The following is a 17063-nucleotide window of genomic DNA, read 5'->3' on the forward strand; positions in this document are numbered from 1 at the left end:
TTTCTCTGTATTGCTTTGGAGCCTGTCCTGGAACTCAGTCTGTAGACCAGGCTGGCCTCAAACTCACAGAGATCCACCTGTCTCTGCCTCTTGAGTGCTGGAATTAAAGGTGTGCACCACTAACACTATCTACTCATTTTTTAAGGAGCATCAAAGTTTGAAAAGCATTTACAAGTATGTCACCTTCGGCAGATCCTCTCTACAAGAAACATTTAGGTCCTACAAACAGAAGGAAAACAAGATCGGCTGGATCTACACAAAAGAATGAATACCTAAATAAGAAGCATTTGGTTATCACCGCCATTAGCTACCCCATCCTCAACTGTGGCCGAGCTGTGTCACAATCAGCTGATGTGCCTGACACCAACTGACACAAAATGCTGGTGACATGTACTTCCTACTGTTTTTTGTTTTTTTTTTTTTAAAGACACGATTAAGAACACAAAGGCAAGAAAAATTAAGAGGTGTATCTCTATGTATACCAACCACTCCACAATAATATATATGTATGCAACCAAGTATATAACTCCTGAAAATCAAGGACAACAAGCCCTCTGAGGCTGGAGTGGTGGCTTAGTAGTTAAGAGCATTTCTTTCCTTTCCAGAGGACTGGAGTTTGGTTCCCAGCACCCACACTGGGCAGTTTACAATTGCCTAGAACTCTAGCAGCAGACATCATATGTCTTCTTATGGCCTCTGCAGGCACTGCATTTATACACACAATCCACCTCCCATACACACACACATAATTAGAAAAACATGTTTAAGAACAGTCAAACCCACTCAAAGTGGCACCAGCAAAAGGATATTCCCGTAAGATGCTCGATACTGTTAGCAACAGTACCAAGTCCTGCGCAATAAACCGAGGAATCAGACGCAGGGAGAAGTCTAAATTACTTCAACCACTTGGCAAAGTATTAAAGCTAATCATATAAATAACCTACAACATACCACCTGGTACATGAAAGTGAATATTAATAGCCACAGAAGACATTACAAGAAATGTTCACAGGACTCTGAATCATAATGACCCAAACTGAAAACAAGTCATTATCTACCAATAGAATACCTCTCACAGTTGAATTCTATATAGTAGTGTGAAAGGATTTACAACTATACATAGCATGGATGTATCTCATAAAATAATTTTGAGACACAGAAATCACATGTTTTCAAGAATGTATAATGTATGATTTCATTTACATAATTCTAAGACTAGGAATAACTTGTGATAATAAAAACAAGAATGGATTAACATTTATTGAAAAATACTGAACAGGACAGGGCTTTAGTGAAGTTGGTGAAGTAAAGAGGTACTGTGTATCAATCCATGTGCCAGGTACATGGATGTGTATAGAGTGTGCGTGTGTGTGTATGTGTATACACATGTGAGACAGAGCACGAGAGAGCAAGCACTCATCAAGCTGTGCATTTAAGATTTGTGTATTTAAATTTTAAAGCCAGTAAAAATAAAGTGGAAAAATTCTGAACAAAAAAATGAGAGTAGTGGGAAAGGAGGCCTCACACATTACTGACAGGAAAGCATACTACGGCGGCCATGATAGAGCCAACTTTTTATTAATGAGCAACTGGCTAATAGCTTGAACGAAATAGGGAAATGCCTAGAACAACTGTGTGGAAACGTCCTTAGCTATGCTCCCTATACATCCCTAAAGCAAACACTCACTCTCCAGGGAAGATTTTGATGGTCTGAAGAGGCACAGGTAAGACAGTGCCACCACAGGAGGGACTGTCCTATCACCCCTGAGCTGCAAAGAAGACTCTCTAGGAAGACCAGCAGGGAGACAAGGACGGGAAGGACTTGTTCAGAATCTGTCACATGTGTAGGGGATAATAGGATATTAAGCTATGTTTAAAAGAATTTTAAAGCAAAAGGTAGAGAGCAAGATTTCGGAGTGGGCGAGCAACACACACTGCAGTTAATTCCTTACTCAGTAAGCACAGCTTATAAAGAGCGTGGAGAATACCCATGCAAGCAACTCCAAGAACTCACCCATACTGTGTGGTTGTCAACACCTCTCCTCTCTTTTCCTTTTCAAGTTGCAACTTTTTCTTCCTTTCAATATTGGCCAGAGTTGGGTAGTTTCTAGAATAAAAACAATAAAAGTTTTTATAAACTCTCAATTCTAAAACTTAAGAGAAAAAATGCAGTTTATGAGTCAATGTTACTCACAGCTGTCCACAATGCTGCAACCAGGTAAAGAGTGTATGCTAGAATTTCAATTGCATAATTCATACAACATGTGCAAATTGCTCTAACACCTGTTTACCATGTACCCATACACAAACAATCGGCCTAGCCAATTACTTTTGCAAAATACATGCTACACACATGCAAAGTCACTAAGCCTACAGAGGAGGGCAGGAAAAGCCTAAGAACAGCCACACCTAAGACAAAGTTTAGTTAAACACCCAGGAGAGGACATTTTTCTTTTGGGTGGGGTGAGACACCTCAAAATAAAGAGATCCACAAAGAAAGGGACATGAGACCAACTGGTCTGAAATGGTGATAACAGACAGCACTCAAGTGGAAAAGCATGAAATTAGTTCTAAGTAAACCAATATAAAACACTCAAGACCAGAGAGAGAAGACACAACCCAGGGAATTATTTTAAATGAAGTGTAATTTAACCAAAGAACATTCATTCCAAAACATGCCTACAAAGTTTGTACTCAATCCAACAGGTGACAACACAGAACAGTTCTAGAGGCTGGAGAGATAGATGGCTTAGTGGTTAGGGGCATGGACTGATCTTCAAAGGAACCGGGTTCAATTCCCAGAATCCACCTAGTCTCTAGGTCCTAGTGGCATAACTATCTGTAACTCTATTTTCTTGGGACCCAACACTCTTCTCTGACTTCCCCGGGCAGCAGGTGCATACACGGTACAGAGATATACATCCATACACATGCCTTTAATTCCAGCACCCAGGAGGAGACAAATCTATGAGTTTCAAGCCAGCCTGGTCTACAGAGTGAGTTCCAGTACAGCCATGGCTATGTAGAGAGATCCTGCCTCAAATAAACAAACAAGGTTTTAGGCATACAGGTAGCTAAGAGTGAGATTAGATCTGACAGCCATGTGCAAATTGAATGGCTTTCCTTGTTTGCTGGCACAGATGTATGGAGATGGCGGTCTTAGAATCTGACAATGAGAAATAAATCTTCACAGCATAGAAAGCATAAAAGGGGGAACAAAGCTCTCACCACTCAGGCTGCTGCTCATCAGAAACATCAACAAGAGCTCTGCCACTTTTTCTGGGACATTTCTCTACCAGATTAAACGTGTGTTACTGGACTGGAGGTATAGGTCAGAGGGAGAAAGCTGAGCATGCACAGGCCCTAGGACAACCATTAGCATCACTAAACTAACACGCATATCTACATCACCGACTCATGCACACGCAATGACTCCTACGGGTTAGTTATCTTGAAGAATGTGTGAATGGCTTTGGTGAAAAAATCAGGGGGAAAAGGCAATGAATTTCAGTGCAAAGCATGTACCCAGCCATAAATAACCTCCATAAATAAGAGATGATGACTGCACATGCTATAAATAAGTGTAATAGGAAAAGAGCAAGGTCAAACAAGATAAGACTATGATAGCAGTCAGCAACACATACTTGAAAAAGCAAACATGACCTAAGGCTACACAAGGTAGGCTGGGCACTTGGACAGGTGTAAAATCTTCCCTGATACTCAAAAATGGCCAGACAGTGTCAGGATACTTGTGTCAGTCTGGCGGAGAAGCAATGCTGAGGAAAACCAACTTGGAAGGGGCTCAGAAGAGACTCCACGATGATTAGGAGGGTGAAAACGAAAACCGCTGTAGAGAGAGGAAAGAACTATTGCTGCCTGTAGAAGATGAGAAGTGAGTGTTAAACAGCCTATGGGGGCTGGGGCAGCTCTTCTCCATCTGCAGACAGAACACAGAGAAGCAGCAATGGTAAGCAGTGTGTGTCGATGCGCACAGGCCCTGTGGTGGCTAGGCATGGAACTCAGACCTACTCAACACCCTCCCAGGAAGGGGAAGGGCCGTGTAAAAACAAACAAACGTTACTGGGGGAAAAATCAGTCATGTCTTAAAGAGTATGTAGTTCCATGAAGGTGTGACTCAGTGCAGGGTCCCCTGCTATGGAAGAGCGCTGGGAAGCTACACACTAGGAAAGGCGTGACTTACTTGCAGCACCCCCCCCACACCTCTCTCTCTGTTTTTAAAAGTCTACAATCACCCCTTCTCCTGTACTTCTTTTCCTTACTATCCTGAGTAGATTGGTGACACCAGACACTCATTTCTGTCTCCTCTCCTTGTATCCATCTATCCATTCCTCCCTCCCTCCTTTCCTCCCTTTTCAAGACAAGTTTTACTCTGTAAACCTGGCTGGCCTTAAACTCAGAGAGATCCATCTGCCTCTACCTCCTAAGTGCTGGGATTAAAGGTGTATACCTTGTGTTTCTCACTTCTGACTTGTGCCTGCCTATGCCCTGGGTCTACAAAAAAATGATATCTTTATGGGCAGAGACCACCACTATGCCAACTGTTACCTCTGCATGCATGATCCAACTTTTTCCTTACACTCGTATTACTTTATTGACATCTCCTCCTAGGCCTATTCGCTACAGAACACAGTTCTTCTTTCCTCTCATCAAAACAACATTGCTCTAACACAAGCTTATGCCACTGTATTTCAATTTCAAAGTCTTCTTGAACGTCAGAGACAGAACATTATTAAGGGGCAGACCACTTCTCCTGGACATCTGAGTGAAGTGGGACACCAGAGCAAGCAACCATGAAAACAGAACAGCTCCCCCTAGTGGGCCTCTGCCTCTCCGCTCAGGGATTAAGAATCACCGTTCTTTGCTTTACTGGGGGAAGCTTTAGTTTCAAACACTGAGGGCACCTCCAACTTTGGAGAGTCTGAAAAAAACAAAAAAAAAAAAAAAAAAAAAAAAAAAAAGACAAAGGAATAAAGGCAAAGGTGTAATTTCTTCAGCACTTTTTTTTCCGGCTTTAAATCCTGAGTCCAGGGATTCTTTCACAGCTTCTCTAGCAAACATTAGCATTCTAGAATGCCAAAGAACACACCAGCTAACTCAAGAGCAGCTCTCACAAAAATAGTAACATTCCAACTAAGAAGAATTTGGCTGTACCATTGTAGAATTCACTTTTAAGGGTACATTCTTCAAACACTTAGCCTGAAGCAATGTAAAATACACGTTTGTATGAAAATACCTATGTATGAAAATGCCTGTGTTCGTGACACAGTATGATCTACTATGGATATACATAAAAAGAAATTTAAAGATGAAATAAACTGGGGACTAGATAGGTGGCTCAGTGATTAAAGTACTTGCTGTTCTTCCGAAGATCCAAGCTTGATTCCCAGTATCCACATGGCAGCTCACAAACTACTGTAACTCCAGTTCCAGGGAACCAACACCCTTATCTGGTCTCCTTGGGTACCAAGCTTGCAAGGGGTACACATCATGCATGCAGGCGAGACACCCAGATGCATAAAATAAAAACTAAAATTCTTTAAAATATTATTTCTAAAGTATTAAAAATTAAACATAATCAGAAGCAGAGGCAGGCAGATCTCTATGAGTTCGAGGCCAACCTGGTCTACAAAGCGAGTTCCAGGATAGCTAGGGCTGTTACACATAGACTCTATCTGGAAAAACCAAAAAACATAAAATAAATTGAGAATAGGTGTCTAGAAATAATAAATTCCACAATTAAAAAAAAACCTGCTTAATGACAGAGAATATGTCTCAGAAATCCATCAAAGGAACCAAAACGAAGAAAATGTTTCCCACACCCCTTTCCTGCCAAACCATCCCACCTGCCCGTTTCTGGAACAGGCCCTGCAGTCTGCAGGCAGACTGGCACCAGGTCAGTCTTCCTGCCCCAGCCTGCTGCACACAAGGACATATGTTCCCCACACTCTGGTCCCACACCTTACTAATGAATGTGTCACCAACACTTCTGTATGTGAAAGGACAAGAACCTGAGAAGTAAAAGTAAAAGAACCCCAAAGAAATTAAAAGGTGCTTAAAAAACAAAAAACAAAAAACAACCAACCTTCCAGAACACGCAGGAACAAGGCAACATTACAGGTACAAACAAACAAACTTCACCCCATATGGCCACTCCCATGTGCTCAGGTTCAAAGTCCACAATTCATTTTATCACTCAGCATGTGTGCCTGCTCCCTTTCCAGCAGGGCTGAACACTTGCAGCCTGCACTTTGGAAACCAGAACCAGATACACCCGTTGTCCATGAGGAACTTTACCAGTAAGCAGTAAGCAGTAAGCTTTGCTCCTGCCGGGCCTTTATTCAAAAGATGGAGCTTTGTTTTGAAAAGCAACTAACTCCAAACTGTGCCACCACACAGTCAGAAACAGCTGCACATTCTCCCTCTTGGCAATTTTGCTTGGGGGACATTCTATCAACCCCACTGCCACTAGGGATGACTAGACAAACAGGTCTGTATGGAAATCCATTTAAAGCGGAAACACACCTATTACTCTCCTAATGGAAAGCTGAAAATTGGGCTGTAACTTTTTCCCCCTATCCTGTCTAGAATGTGGGTGTAATATGTGGATAGATGCAAACCTTCTGACAGGCAATATAAAAACAAGGCACCGAAGACCAGTAAAAACGGCTTGCCCAATGGAGCAACAGCAGAAACGGTGCCTTCAACTTGTTCTTTACTAGAAAGGATGGGGCACTTCACACTAAGCTATGGAGACAAGACTGCTGCTTCATTTTCTGGAGTACCCAGTCACAGATATAAAGCCTTCCAGCCAGACCCTTCTCTCTGAATGTTTCTCCTAGTCAACCAGCACAGCTGGAGTTCAAACCTCTCCACAATCAGGTTTGGCAGTTTCCTTTAAAGTGACATAAACACTTACTACACGACCATCCAACCCCGCTCCCAGGTACCTATCCAATGCAAATAAAAGCCACATTCAAAACCCAAACTCACACATGAATGTCTACAGAAGCTTTATCAAGGCCAAACACTGGAAGCTACTCTCAACTGGGAAATGAAGAAACAACTGTGACTGATATAGCCATACTATCGAACAGAAGGATACTCAGAAAAGAGAATGACCTGGTACTACACCCAGCGTGTGTGACTTCTGAATCTCAAAAATGTACCTGATGCCACTTACATGATTTTCTGCAAAGGCATATTTGATCAGAAATTGCCAAGTAGTAGGGGAGGCCAGTTATGAAAAGCACAATTGAACTTGGGGAAACAGCACAAAATAGTGGCCTATGCCTCCTTATGGTAGTGTTCATATAATTAATTGCTCTTAAAAAGAGGAAATTACTTGTCACATGCATTATACCTAAGTGTGGAGTAGGTGGCTCACTTTTTACAGAAAGCCTTTCCATGCCAGGCACTGGTGGCACACACCTTTAACCCCAGCACTCAGGAGGCAGAGGAAGACAGATCTGAGTTTGAGGCCAGCCTGGTCTACAGACTGAGTTCCAGGACAGGCTCCAAAGCTACAGAGAAACAAGAAAGAAAAGAAAAAAAGAAAAGGAAAGAGAGAAGGGGGATGGAGAAAGGGGAGGGGAGAAGAAGGAAGGAAGGGAGGGAGGGAGGGAGGGAGGGAGGGAAGGGGCCTTTGCAAACAAACTGGTGGCACTGATTTCCAAAGACTTCCTGTGACTAAGTGTTCTAAGAAAAGCACCCTCTGAGCTGGGTGGTGATGGTACACACCTTTAATCCCAGCATTTGAGAGGCAGAGGCAGGCAGATCCGTGAGTTCTAGGCCAGCCTGGTCTACAGAGTGAGTTCTAGGACAGCCACAGCTACGTAGAGAACTCTGCCTCAAAACAAAACAAATGAATGGAAGAAAGGCACCCTTTGACTAAGCACTATTATCCCTATGTGCCGCATGTAGGTTTCTAGGCATCTTATATTCACTATTTCCCATTAGAAGGAGTCTCTGGTTTTGGTGGCCTTAGCCATAAACAGTAAAATGTTTACCTTCTCACAAAATGCTGACTTATGAGAAGGCTTAGTCAATAATGGCACCTGTGGCCAGGTCTCATGACCTGAGCTCAATTCCTGGAACATATGTGATAGAAGCAAAGAACCAACTCCCTGAAGTTACCGCCTGACCTCCAGACACCCCACACACAAATAAATAAAAACATCAAGTAAGTAAAAAGGAAAAGTTTATCACTTTCTTGATAAACCACTGCCAAGCAATTATTAAAAGTCATGATTTCTATCAATACACGCTCAAAAGCTGCTAAGATTTCTGTGAATAACTGAAATAAATCCCCGATCCTCCCAGAAACGGTTTTCTTTGAGTCACTTACTGCATGAACCATTGGTCGCTTAAGAATGCAGGCTTTAAAACGGGGACTGACAGTTTGTCTTGGTGAGGAGAATCTAATATCCTAAACCACAGCAGCGAACCATCAGGATGGCTCAGAGGGTACAAGCCTTTGCCACCAAGCCTGCCAACCTGAGTTCAATCCCAGGGACTCACATGGGTGAAGGAGAGAACTGACTGACTCTTATAGACTGTTCTCTGACCGCCATGGTGACATAAACACCCAAGCATGTAGTCACACACACCCTTAAAAAAAGGAACAAAATCATACAAGTTTAAATATCAAATACACTACTGATTTCTGTGGTGATATATTATTTATGATTTATTAAGACTTGCTTGAGGATTCAGGAAGCAAAGTCAGTCACAAGCCACAGAAGCCAGGCACACACCTTTAATCCCAGGATTCAGGATTTAAGAGTTAGATGGATCTCTGTTAGTTCAAGGCCATACTGACTACACGAAATCGATTCAGGACTAAGAGAAACAGCTCACACAAAGATGACCTCAGTACCTGGAATCACAGGCCTTTAGGGAGATACCTAAGACAGGAACAGGTTCTCAGAGCTGGCGTTCACTCTCCAGCCACACTGAGGCTAGGAGGGTGTTGAAGTCTCAGGACTCTCCAACCATGCTGAGGGAGGCAGCAGTCTGAGGTTTGGTGGAGCCAGGATCGCCTCTCAGCCTGAGGCAGATGTGACAGCTAGTGGTTTGGCTGCTTTGCTTTTCTGGTCTTCAGCTTGAAGTTTGAACCCCAATATCTATCTCTGGGTCATTCTAATTTTCATGTTACAGATGACTATTAATCAGTGCAACACATTTTGACCAAACTTCTCTACAATAAAGGCATTGTTCAAAACATAACTTTTAAAATATGGGTTTCTCCAATCACTTTCTTATGTATTGAAATAGAATTTATCCATAATAAAATCTCAAACCCCATGTGCACATAGTAATATTACATGCATCACTTTTATGTATGGCACCAGATGATATAAGCAGGCACATAAAAGATGTCCTTACCTCTCCAATACTTAACATATTCAAGAACACAAAATGCAAAATAGTTCTCCAGTGGGACAGTCCTAGGCATCTATGCTAAACAAGCTGAGGAGGCACCCTGTTTACCCCAAGCCGGAGGAGCTCCAGTGGCTGAGCCAGTAAGCAGGAAGTCGTGGATGCAGAAATTCACCTTTCTATGACTGAAGCAGCATCATGACAAAAACTAACAAATCAAGAGCTTAGCTGGAGCCGGGGCCTTTAACCCCAGCACTCAGGAGGCAGAGGCAGTAGACTCCGGTGAGTTTGAGGCCAGCCTGGTCTACAATGTGAGTTCCAGGACATCCAGAGCTACACTGAGAAACCCTGACTCAAAAAAAAAAAAAAAAAAAAAAAAAAAAACAAAAACCCAAAAAGGTTCAGCTTGGATGGGTGACACGAGCTTACGATCCCAAAACCTGGGAAGCTAGGGCAGGATTGCCATGAGCTGGAGACTGGCCTGGTTTACATGGTAAGTTCCTCCACACCAGCCAGGGCTATTTAGTAAGACCTTGTCTTTAAAAAAAAAAAAAAAAAAAAAAAAAAAAAAAAGAAAGAAAGAAAGAAAGAAAGAAAATGAAAAGGAAAATAGCAACAGGAAACTTTCAAAGTTGTCAAAGGGTCTAAAAACCTATATAAGAGAGACAAAAAGCCTACCTGATACCAAAAGCTCTGGACAATGCAGAAATGACCAAAAACCAAGCCCCCAAGAATCCTAATCACCAATTTTATGAGTTTGGACATTTTGGCTAAGAAAAAATAGTGTGACAAATGTTGGAATTGTACACTGCGGGTCACTTGTATAATTGAGCAACAAGTACAAACTACCACCTGGCTTTCCACCATAGGAGAAGCAAGACGAGAAAACCTTGAAGTCATCATGAATCCAGTCAGTCCTAAAACAGCTTGCTAACCTGCAAAGTACATCACACCTGTGTGGCCTGCTGGAGAGGATGTAGTCAGAGCCTAGGTTCTGCCAGGCAGGGGAAGGACAATGGAACAACGATGGGGCTCAGATACTGACCAGGCTGATGTGAAGACCAGAGCTATGGATGGGGAGCCATTTTCACACCCCTCAAAAGAATTAAACACATATAAGGAAGCTAGCACCACTGAACTGGACTAGCAGCCTCCAAGTGAACAGACCAAGCAGCAGAAGAAAAGCTAGTGTCCAACGAGTGGTTTCCAATCCATGTAACAGGGTATCACAGACAGCGGGTGGAGTTAATACAAAGTATTAAGGAAAAGATTAACCAACACATAACAACAAAAACAAAGAAAAAAATCTCAGATACTTGAGTGGTATCATAAGAAAATAAAAATAAAATGCAGCCACAGAGAAGCCACATAGAGGAAAAGAGCTTTATACACAGTGCATAACAGTCCCTCCAAGTCTAACTGCTTCCCAGTTACAACTCTCTCGATGGTTAAGTTTGTCCCTGCAACTGTCTAAGGCTCCCTCATCACTCACTTTCAAGGCTATCTTCCCATACTGTACTCCCAAGGACAGCAATTCTCAACAAATGTGTTCTTCTCAAGCTCAATTCCAGGTGCAAGGGGCAGCAGAATCAACTGAGACAAGGAAAAGCACCATATATTTGTGACCAATACCATCATGGTTGTATCAACAAGCTATGCTCTATGGTCAAAAGAGTTTTAAGTATCTTTCTCAAACTCTATAGCTACTTGCCAGGCTACTCAGAAGGATGAGGAAAAGAATCAGGAGTTCAAACACAGCCTGGGCTACCGAGTGAGTCAACATCAACCTAAGTAATGTAGCCCGAGTGAGTCAACATCAACCTAAGTAATGTAGCGAATTTTAAAAGTAACGTAAAAGAGGCCGAAGAGATTAAGAACACTGGCTGCTCTTCCAGAGGACCCAGGTTCTGTTTCCAACAAACACAGAGTTGCTCACAACTATGGTTAACTCCAGTTCTATGGGATCCAATGCCTTCTCTGGCCTCCTCAGACACTGAGCACATGTGGTGGACAGACACACATACCAGTAAAATAGACAAATAAAATAATAATTAAAATTGTTAATTAAAGACAGCTAGGAATTGTAGCACAATTGTCTAGTATAAGCAAGGCCTTAATTTAAAACCCGATACTACAAAATAAAAAAAATTTAAAGCCGGGCAGTAGTGGCTCACACCTTTAATCCCAACACTCGGGAGGCAGAGGCGGGCAGATCTCTATGAGTCTGAGGCCAGCCTGGTCTACAAAGTGAGTTGCAGGGCTACAGGATAGATAGACAGACAGACAGACAGACAGAAAACAGATGAACTCTTGGTTTTTTCCCATATCTGACTTTCCTTCTTGTCAATTCTAGGAAAACAGTACTGAGGTGGTTTGTGCTCCTAAGATTCAACTATGTAAACAATTGGCCATGGTGTGGCATTGTTCTAAGAGGTTACAGAGCACTGCCGTTAAGGAGCATTTATGCAGGAGGACATATGTCTCTGGGAGCTGACTATCAGAGTTGGTAAGCCTCACCCACTTCCAACTCATACTGTTCCCTGGTTTACCAACAAAATGTGATCAACTGGCTTCCTATCACAGCTGCCTACTGCCATGCCATTCCTGGCATTACAGGCTAACTCTCTGGACCCATGAGCCAAACTGAACTTTCTTCCCTAAGTTGCTTCTGGGTATTTTATCAAAGCAACAGAAAACAAACTAATATGAGTAAATGACTCTCAAAGTGCACCTTACCATTCTAATAGTTCTGCCCCAGTCTTCTGCTACAGGGTCAAATACATGAGAAGACAGTAACATAGAGTTCCAGGCAGATTGTTCACATTGTAGCCAGACATCAACTCTGCTAATATATGTAAAGGCACAAGTTACACAGTAAGGCTCACTCACATCGCAAACATTAATTACAGGGATGAATTCCTGGACTTTTTGCAGGTACTCTGCTGAACCCACTCTGCCTAGAAGAGTACAGTCCTTCAGCTGTGTGTTTAAACAAACAAATAAATAAATATAAACATGGCAAGGTATTATACATTTAAATATCATTAAAGCCCATTATCACCCCCGCCACTGAACACCTAGTAAGTGGCATGTTAACGTTCTTCAGGGTCCATATAGTTCTGGCCTATCTGTTATTTACATGGAAAGTTCCTGTAACTCTCTCCCGGATTACATTCAATAGACTCATATAACATACCTTATAGTTCTCTTTCTTCATGTTAGCATGAAATAAGTCAATGGACTTCACTGTGTAAGAAAGATGCTTAGTTTTAAACCATCAACTAACACTATTCTTAATGTATCACTATTGAAGAACACAAAATCAAGCCAGGTCACTTTCATATTCGTATTTAGTCCTGCCACAGTAAAAGACAGTTACTTATTAGTTAGCAGCTCTTTACTCACTTTCTTCTTTCTTCCCTCCACCTTGCAATCTCTTCTGGAGTGTCTAGCTTGATCTTCCTCATACCAGGAGCATGCATCTAAGGGCAGAAAGCCTGCTGAACATCAGGGAGCAACTAAGTGCGACATTGCATCCAACAGGAAACTTACACACAGAGAATACTTTAAGCTAACTAGTGTTCTCACTATGCCTTATCCCTCAAAGAAAAAGCAACCATGACTCATGTAGCTGGATGAATGCTAATGATGGGGGGGGGGAGGGGAAGCAGCACACATTTTATTACATAGATCTCACAAGTCTTTTAGTTCATACATGAGTGAGAGAGTGTGTGTGTTTGCATGCAAGTGCCCTCGGACACCAGCACACTGGATCCTTAAAACAGGAGTTACAGGCAGTTGTATGCTATACAATATGTATGGGTGCTGGGAACTGAACTTGAGTCCTTTGGAGGGGCAAGATAAGTTCTTAACTGCTGGGCCATCTTGTCAGCACCCAGCCAAGGCCATTTTAAGAAGCATGGCAAAACCAGCATACAACTTGCAAGTGCGTGCAACAATCAGTCCTAGGTAGGTGAGTCATTCCTTTCCATCTGTTGGAGCTAACAGCTATCTATTTTGCATGGCTTGAGATTAAAACAAAGTGAGAGATGTAAAACTTCCTTAAAAAGTACAAAACACTGTGTGAATATTATTTACTATTGGCATATATAGAGAACACATTTAAAATGGGTAAAAAGTCATAAGAACTTACATTTTTCCAATGGAACTGGACAATCTTCTCATGTGCACTAAAAGAGCAATCTGCTTCAGGGCACTGAAAAGTTTAACAACAGAGACATTTTAAAGATGGCCTCATTTTAATGGTTCACACCACCAGCGTCTACAGACCATGGCGGGCCAGTGACTACTCCACCTGTGCTATCAATCTTAGTCCAACAGCAAAACACAGATCCCTCTTCAAACAGCTGCACTCAGAAGGGAATGGCATCTCTGAGATGAGCAGCACAGCCACTCCCCTCATTTCCTCTTCATCTGAAACTAAAACATTCCTAATCCTAGAGGCGAGGCATTCCTGCAAACGATGTATCCAAAACAAGAACTTAAAAAAAAAAAAAAAAAAAAAAAAAACTTGCAAATGTTCTAAATGGCTGGGTTTATACTCAGAGAACAGCACACTATGACAATCACAGTGAGCTGCAGGTGTAGCCATGGAGGGGCACATGCACAGGTTGTCACAGCACCCCACCCCCAAAACTCCAAATCCCAGGCACTGTTCCCATGTGTCAAGTCATCAAATATCTCTTTCTGTAAAAACTACAAACTTATGAGGAAAATAAGCGTGGCACTTTCACCAAAAATGCAAAATAAGAGGCATTTCTATATCAGTTCAGAACAACCAGGAACCTACTTTTGTATGTTCAGACATATGTACGTCATATTTTTCTTGATTTTTAAAGCCACGATCACAGGTATCACAGAAAAAGTGGAAAACCGGCTCCTTTCTCTTCTGCAAACAAACAAAAAAGTATTAAGACTATGGTACAAAAATCTCTGCTCAACCAAACACAACTATTCCAGGAATACATATTTGATTTATTTGAAAACATAACCTGGGTAGGGGATTCTTTCACTTTTTAGCAATACAGCCAAAGTCAGACACAAGAAGCAAAATTTAAATCTAAAAAGAGCTAATTCAAATTATAAGATTTCAAGTTAGAGACCTAATGAGAATTTGGTATAGCATCTGCCAAGATTTAAAAGAACCTATTTAAGGTAAATAGGTTAAAAAAATAGGCATCTCACAAAGGAGACTATACTAGAATACTGATAAAGGAAATAATCTCCATTTATTTAAATGTTATGTTACTGTTAATGTTAAACGGACTGTTAATAGATATACTGTACCTGTGTAAAATTAATAACATGAGTTAATACTTCTCGCGGTAAGAGAACATTAATTTCAAGTTCCACACCAACACTTCTCAACCTGTGGGTCATGACCCCTGGGGGGGATTGCATATCAGGTATTTACATTACAACACATAATAGCAGCAAAATTAGAGTTTTATGAAGTAGCAACAAAATAATTTCATGGTTGGGGGGTGGTCAGCACAACACAAGGACATAAGGAACTGCATTAAAGGATCGTAGCACTAGGAAGGCTGAGAAGCACGGATCCAGACAGTACTCAATCTACCCTACAGTAACTGTGTCACTTACACAAAGAGGGACCCTGACCTGTAAGTTAGGTTCAGACAACAATAAAGAAAACCTATCTTAATACAGTATGTGGCTTGTGACATACAACCGGCCTCATATGAAAAACTGGCTTCCAGGCCAGAGAGATGCCTCCGTAGATAAAAGCATCTGCTGCTAACCCTTAGGACCCGAGTTCAATCCCCAGGACACACATGGGGAGACACCTGCAGATTGTTCTCATAGCTCCTCCACAGGTATGCACCCACCCCCAACAAAGACAAATGTAAAGCAAGAAAAAAGGCTTTCACAACAATCACAAATACCCACAGGACAAAGAAACATTAATAGCACAATAAATCCTGTCTGAATTTAAGACAGTATGTGCACGGCTCGGGAAAATATAAACTCTCCTAAACTAGAAACATTAGATTATAGCTCAAAAGAAAAAAAAAAAAATGAGTTTAAAAAGAAAACAAAGAGGGATCTGTTTTTATATTGAAGGAAGATTTTTCCATGCTAAGAGGCAACAAGATTATGAAAAATAAAAGATTTGTCATCACAATTTATTTGTGCTTCCAACTTGGTAAAAAGCTGGGACTTCCAGTCTTCTAATTTCAGCTGTCAGTCACATTTTTTGTAATCTTCTAAACTTCACCGAAGTTTAATAACATTTACATGTATTTGCAAGCATAATCCTCAATTTTGCTTGTGTATCCAAACAGATTTAATGTTCTTTTTCTAAAATTTCAGCATTTATTTGTCAAAACTATTTTGTTTCAACTTTTTATTTAAGCTCCTTAAAAATTCTATCGACTAAAGCATCACATGTCCATAACAGATATGAAACACACAGACAGGTAAAACACAAGGTGTAATTCATCGTCTCAGAAATACCTTCTTTTTCTGTTTTCTGTTTTGAGGCATACTGAAGTCACTGAATTTTGCATCTTGTGTTTGTGGAAAATAAGAGTGTGCAACTAAAAAAGAAAAGAGAGATTCATTTAAGATTGCAAGTGTACATTCATTTATTAATCACCTTTTTTTCTTAGATTAAAAAGAAAAAGTGTGGGTAGTATGTGAGTGCAGGTCCCCATGGAGGCTAGGCGGCAGTTATCTCCTGGGGACTGAACTTACAGGTGGCTGAGAGCCGCCTAATGAATGCTGAGGACCGAGCTCTGGTCATCTGCAAGAGCAATAGACGCTCTTCACTGCCGACCCATTTCTCCAGCCCCCACCAATCCCTTTCTAATGCACACATGCAATCATTACTCTCTAATGAGTAGTTTTATTTCCTGTACTGTATCTTCCTACAATGGGGAGATAGGAAGCCCCCCAAGAGGTAAGAAGTTTTCTATATTTTGTTCGTTGCTATGTAAGTAGCCTCCAGTAAATAGCTGGATTGCAATAATAAACTTGGAATGAGCAGACAGTGGGAAACCTTCTAGTGGAATAAATTTTCAATACTCATCACCAGCTTCCAAAAAATACGGGGCAGAGCTGAGAGATAAAAAGGGAAAGCTGGGAGAGGGAAAAGGAGAAAGCAAAGGGGCACCACTAGGAACAGCAGCTTACCCGAAGAGTAGTAGGACGTGTCATACGCGGGGTAACCATTAGGAGACAGTCCCCAGTACCAAGGCGACGACGCTTGAAAATTCCAGGCCTGCTGGCCGCTGTACTGAGGTTGCACACCCAGCGGGGCCTGGGCATCGAAAGGAGGCTGCGCCGCGGGAAGTATCTGCGCATCGAAAGGGGGAAGCGCTCCGGAGAGAGGCTGGGTCTGCACGTGGGGCTGTTCCTTCTGGCGCGGCTCGGACCCCGCCGCCGGGGACGACAGAGGAGGTGGCGGCGGTGGCAGCATGGCCCAGAACACCCAATTGTCCCGCGGCGGGGCAGTTTCTCCCGGGGTCCCCAGCGCGGGAGTCACCGCGGGGGCTGAAGGCCACCCGGCGGGAGTCGGCTCTGCCATGCCACCCAGCAAGCGCAGAGGCCAGCGTGCAATTGTGGAACTCGCATTAAGCGTCACTTCCGCCACGGCCGTCTGACCTATGGGCCAATCGCGGGCT

The 17063-nt window shown here is 42.2% G+C and overlaps 1 protein-coding gene across 1 annotated transcript in view; it reads right to left on the minus strand.

The window, feature by feature from the left end:
* Positions 1-17028, minus strand: part of Nufip1 (nuclear FMR1 interacting protein 1) — a 30866-nt gene extending 13838 nt beyond the window's left edge. Inside the window, exons 1-6 of the mRNA XM_051195356.1 lie at positions 16573-17028; positions 15895-15977; positions 14210-14308; positions 13553-13615; positions 12805-12881; positions 2015-2107 (exon numbers count right to left, since the gene is read on the minus strand). Coding sequence (XP_051051313.1) covers positions 2015-2107; positions 12805-12881; positions 13553-13615; positions 14210-14308; positions 15895-15977; positions 16573-16966 — 809 coding nt within the window. The 5' untranslated portion in view covers positions 16967-17028. The remainder of the gene's footprint in view (positions 1-2014; positions 2108-12804; positions 12882-13552; positions 13616-14209; positions 14309-15894; positions 15978-16572) is intronic.
* Between the last annotated feature and the right edge of the window lie 35 nt (positions 17029-17063).

This window comes from Phodopus roborovskii, unplaced genomic scaffold (genome assembly GCF_943737965.1).
Source record: "Phodopus roborovskii unplaced genomic scaffold, PHOROB, whole genome shotgun sequence".
In the NCBI taxonomy this organism is placed as follows: Eukaryota; Metazoa; Chordata; class Mammalia; order Rodentia; family Cricetidae; genus Phodopus; species Phodopus roborovskii.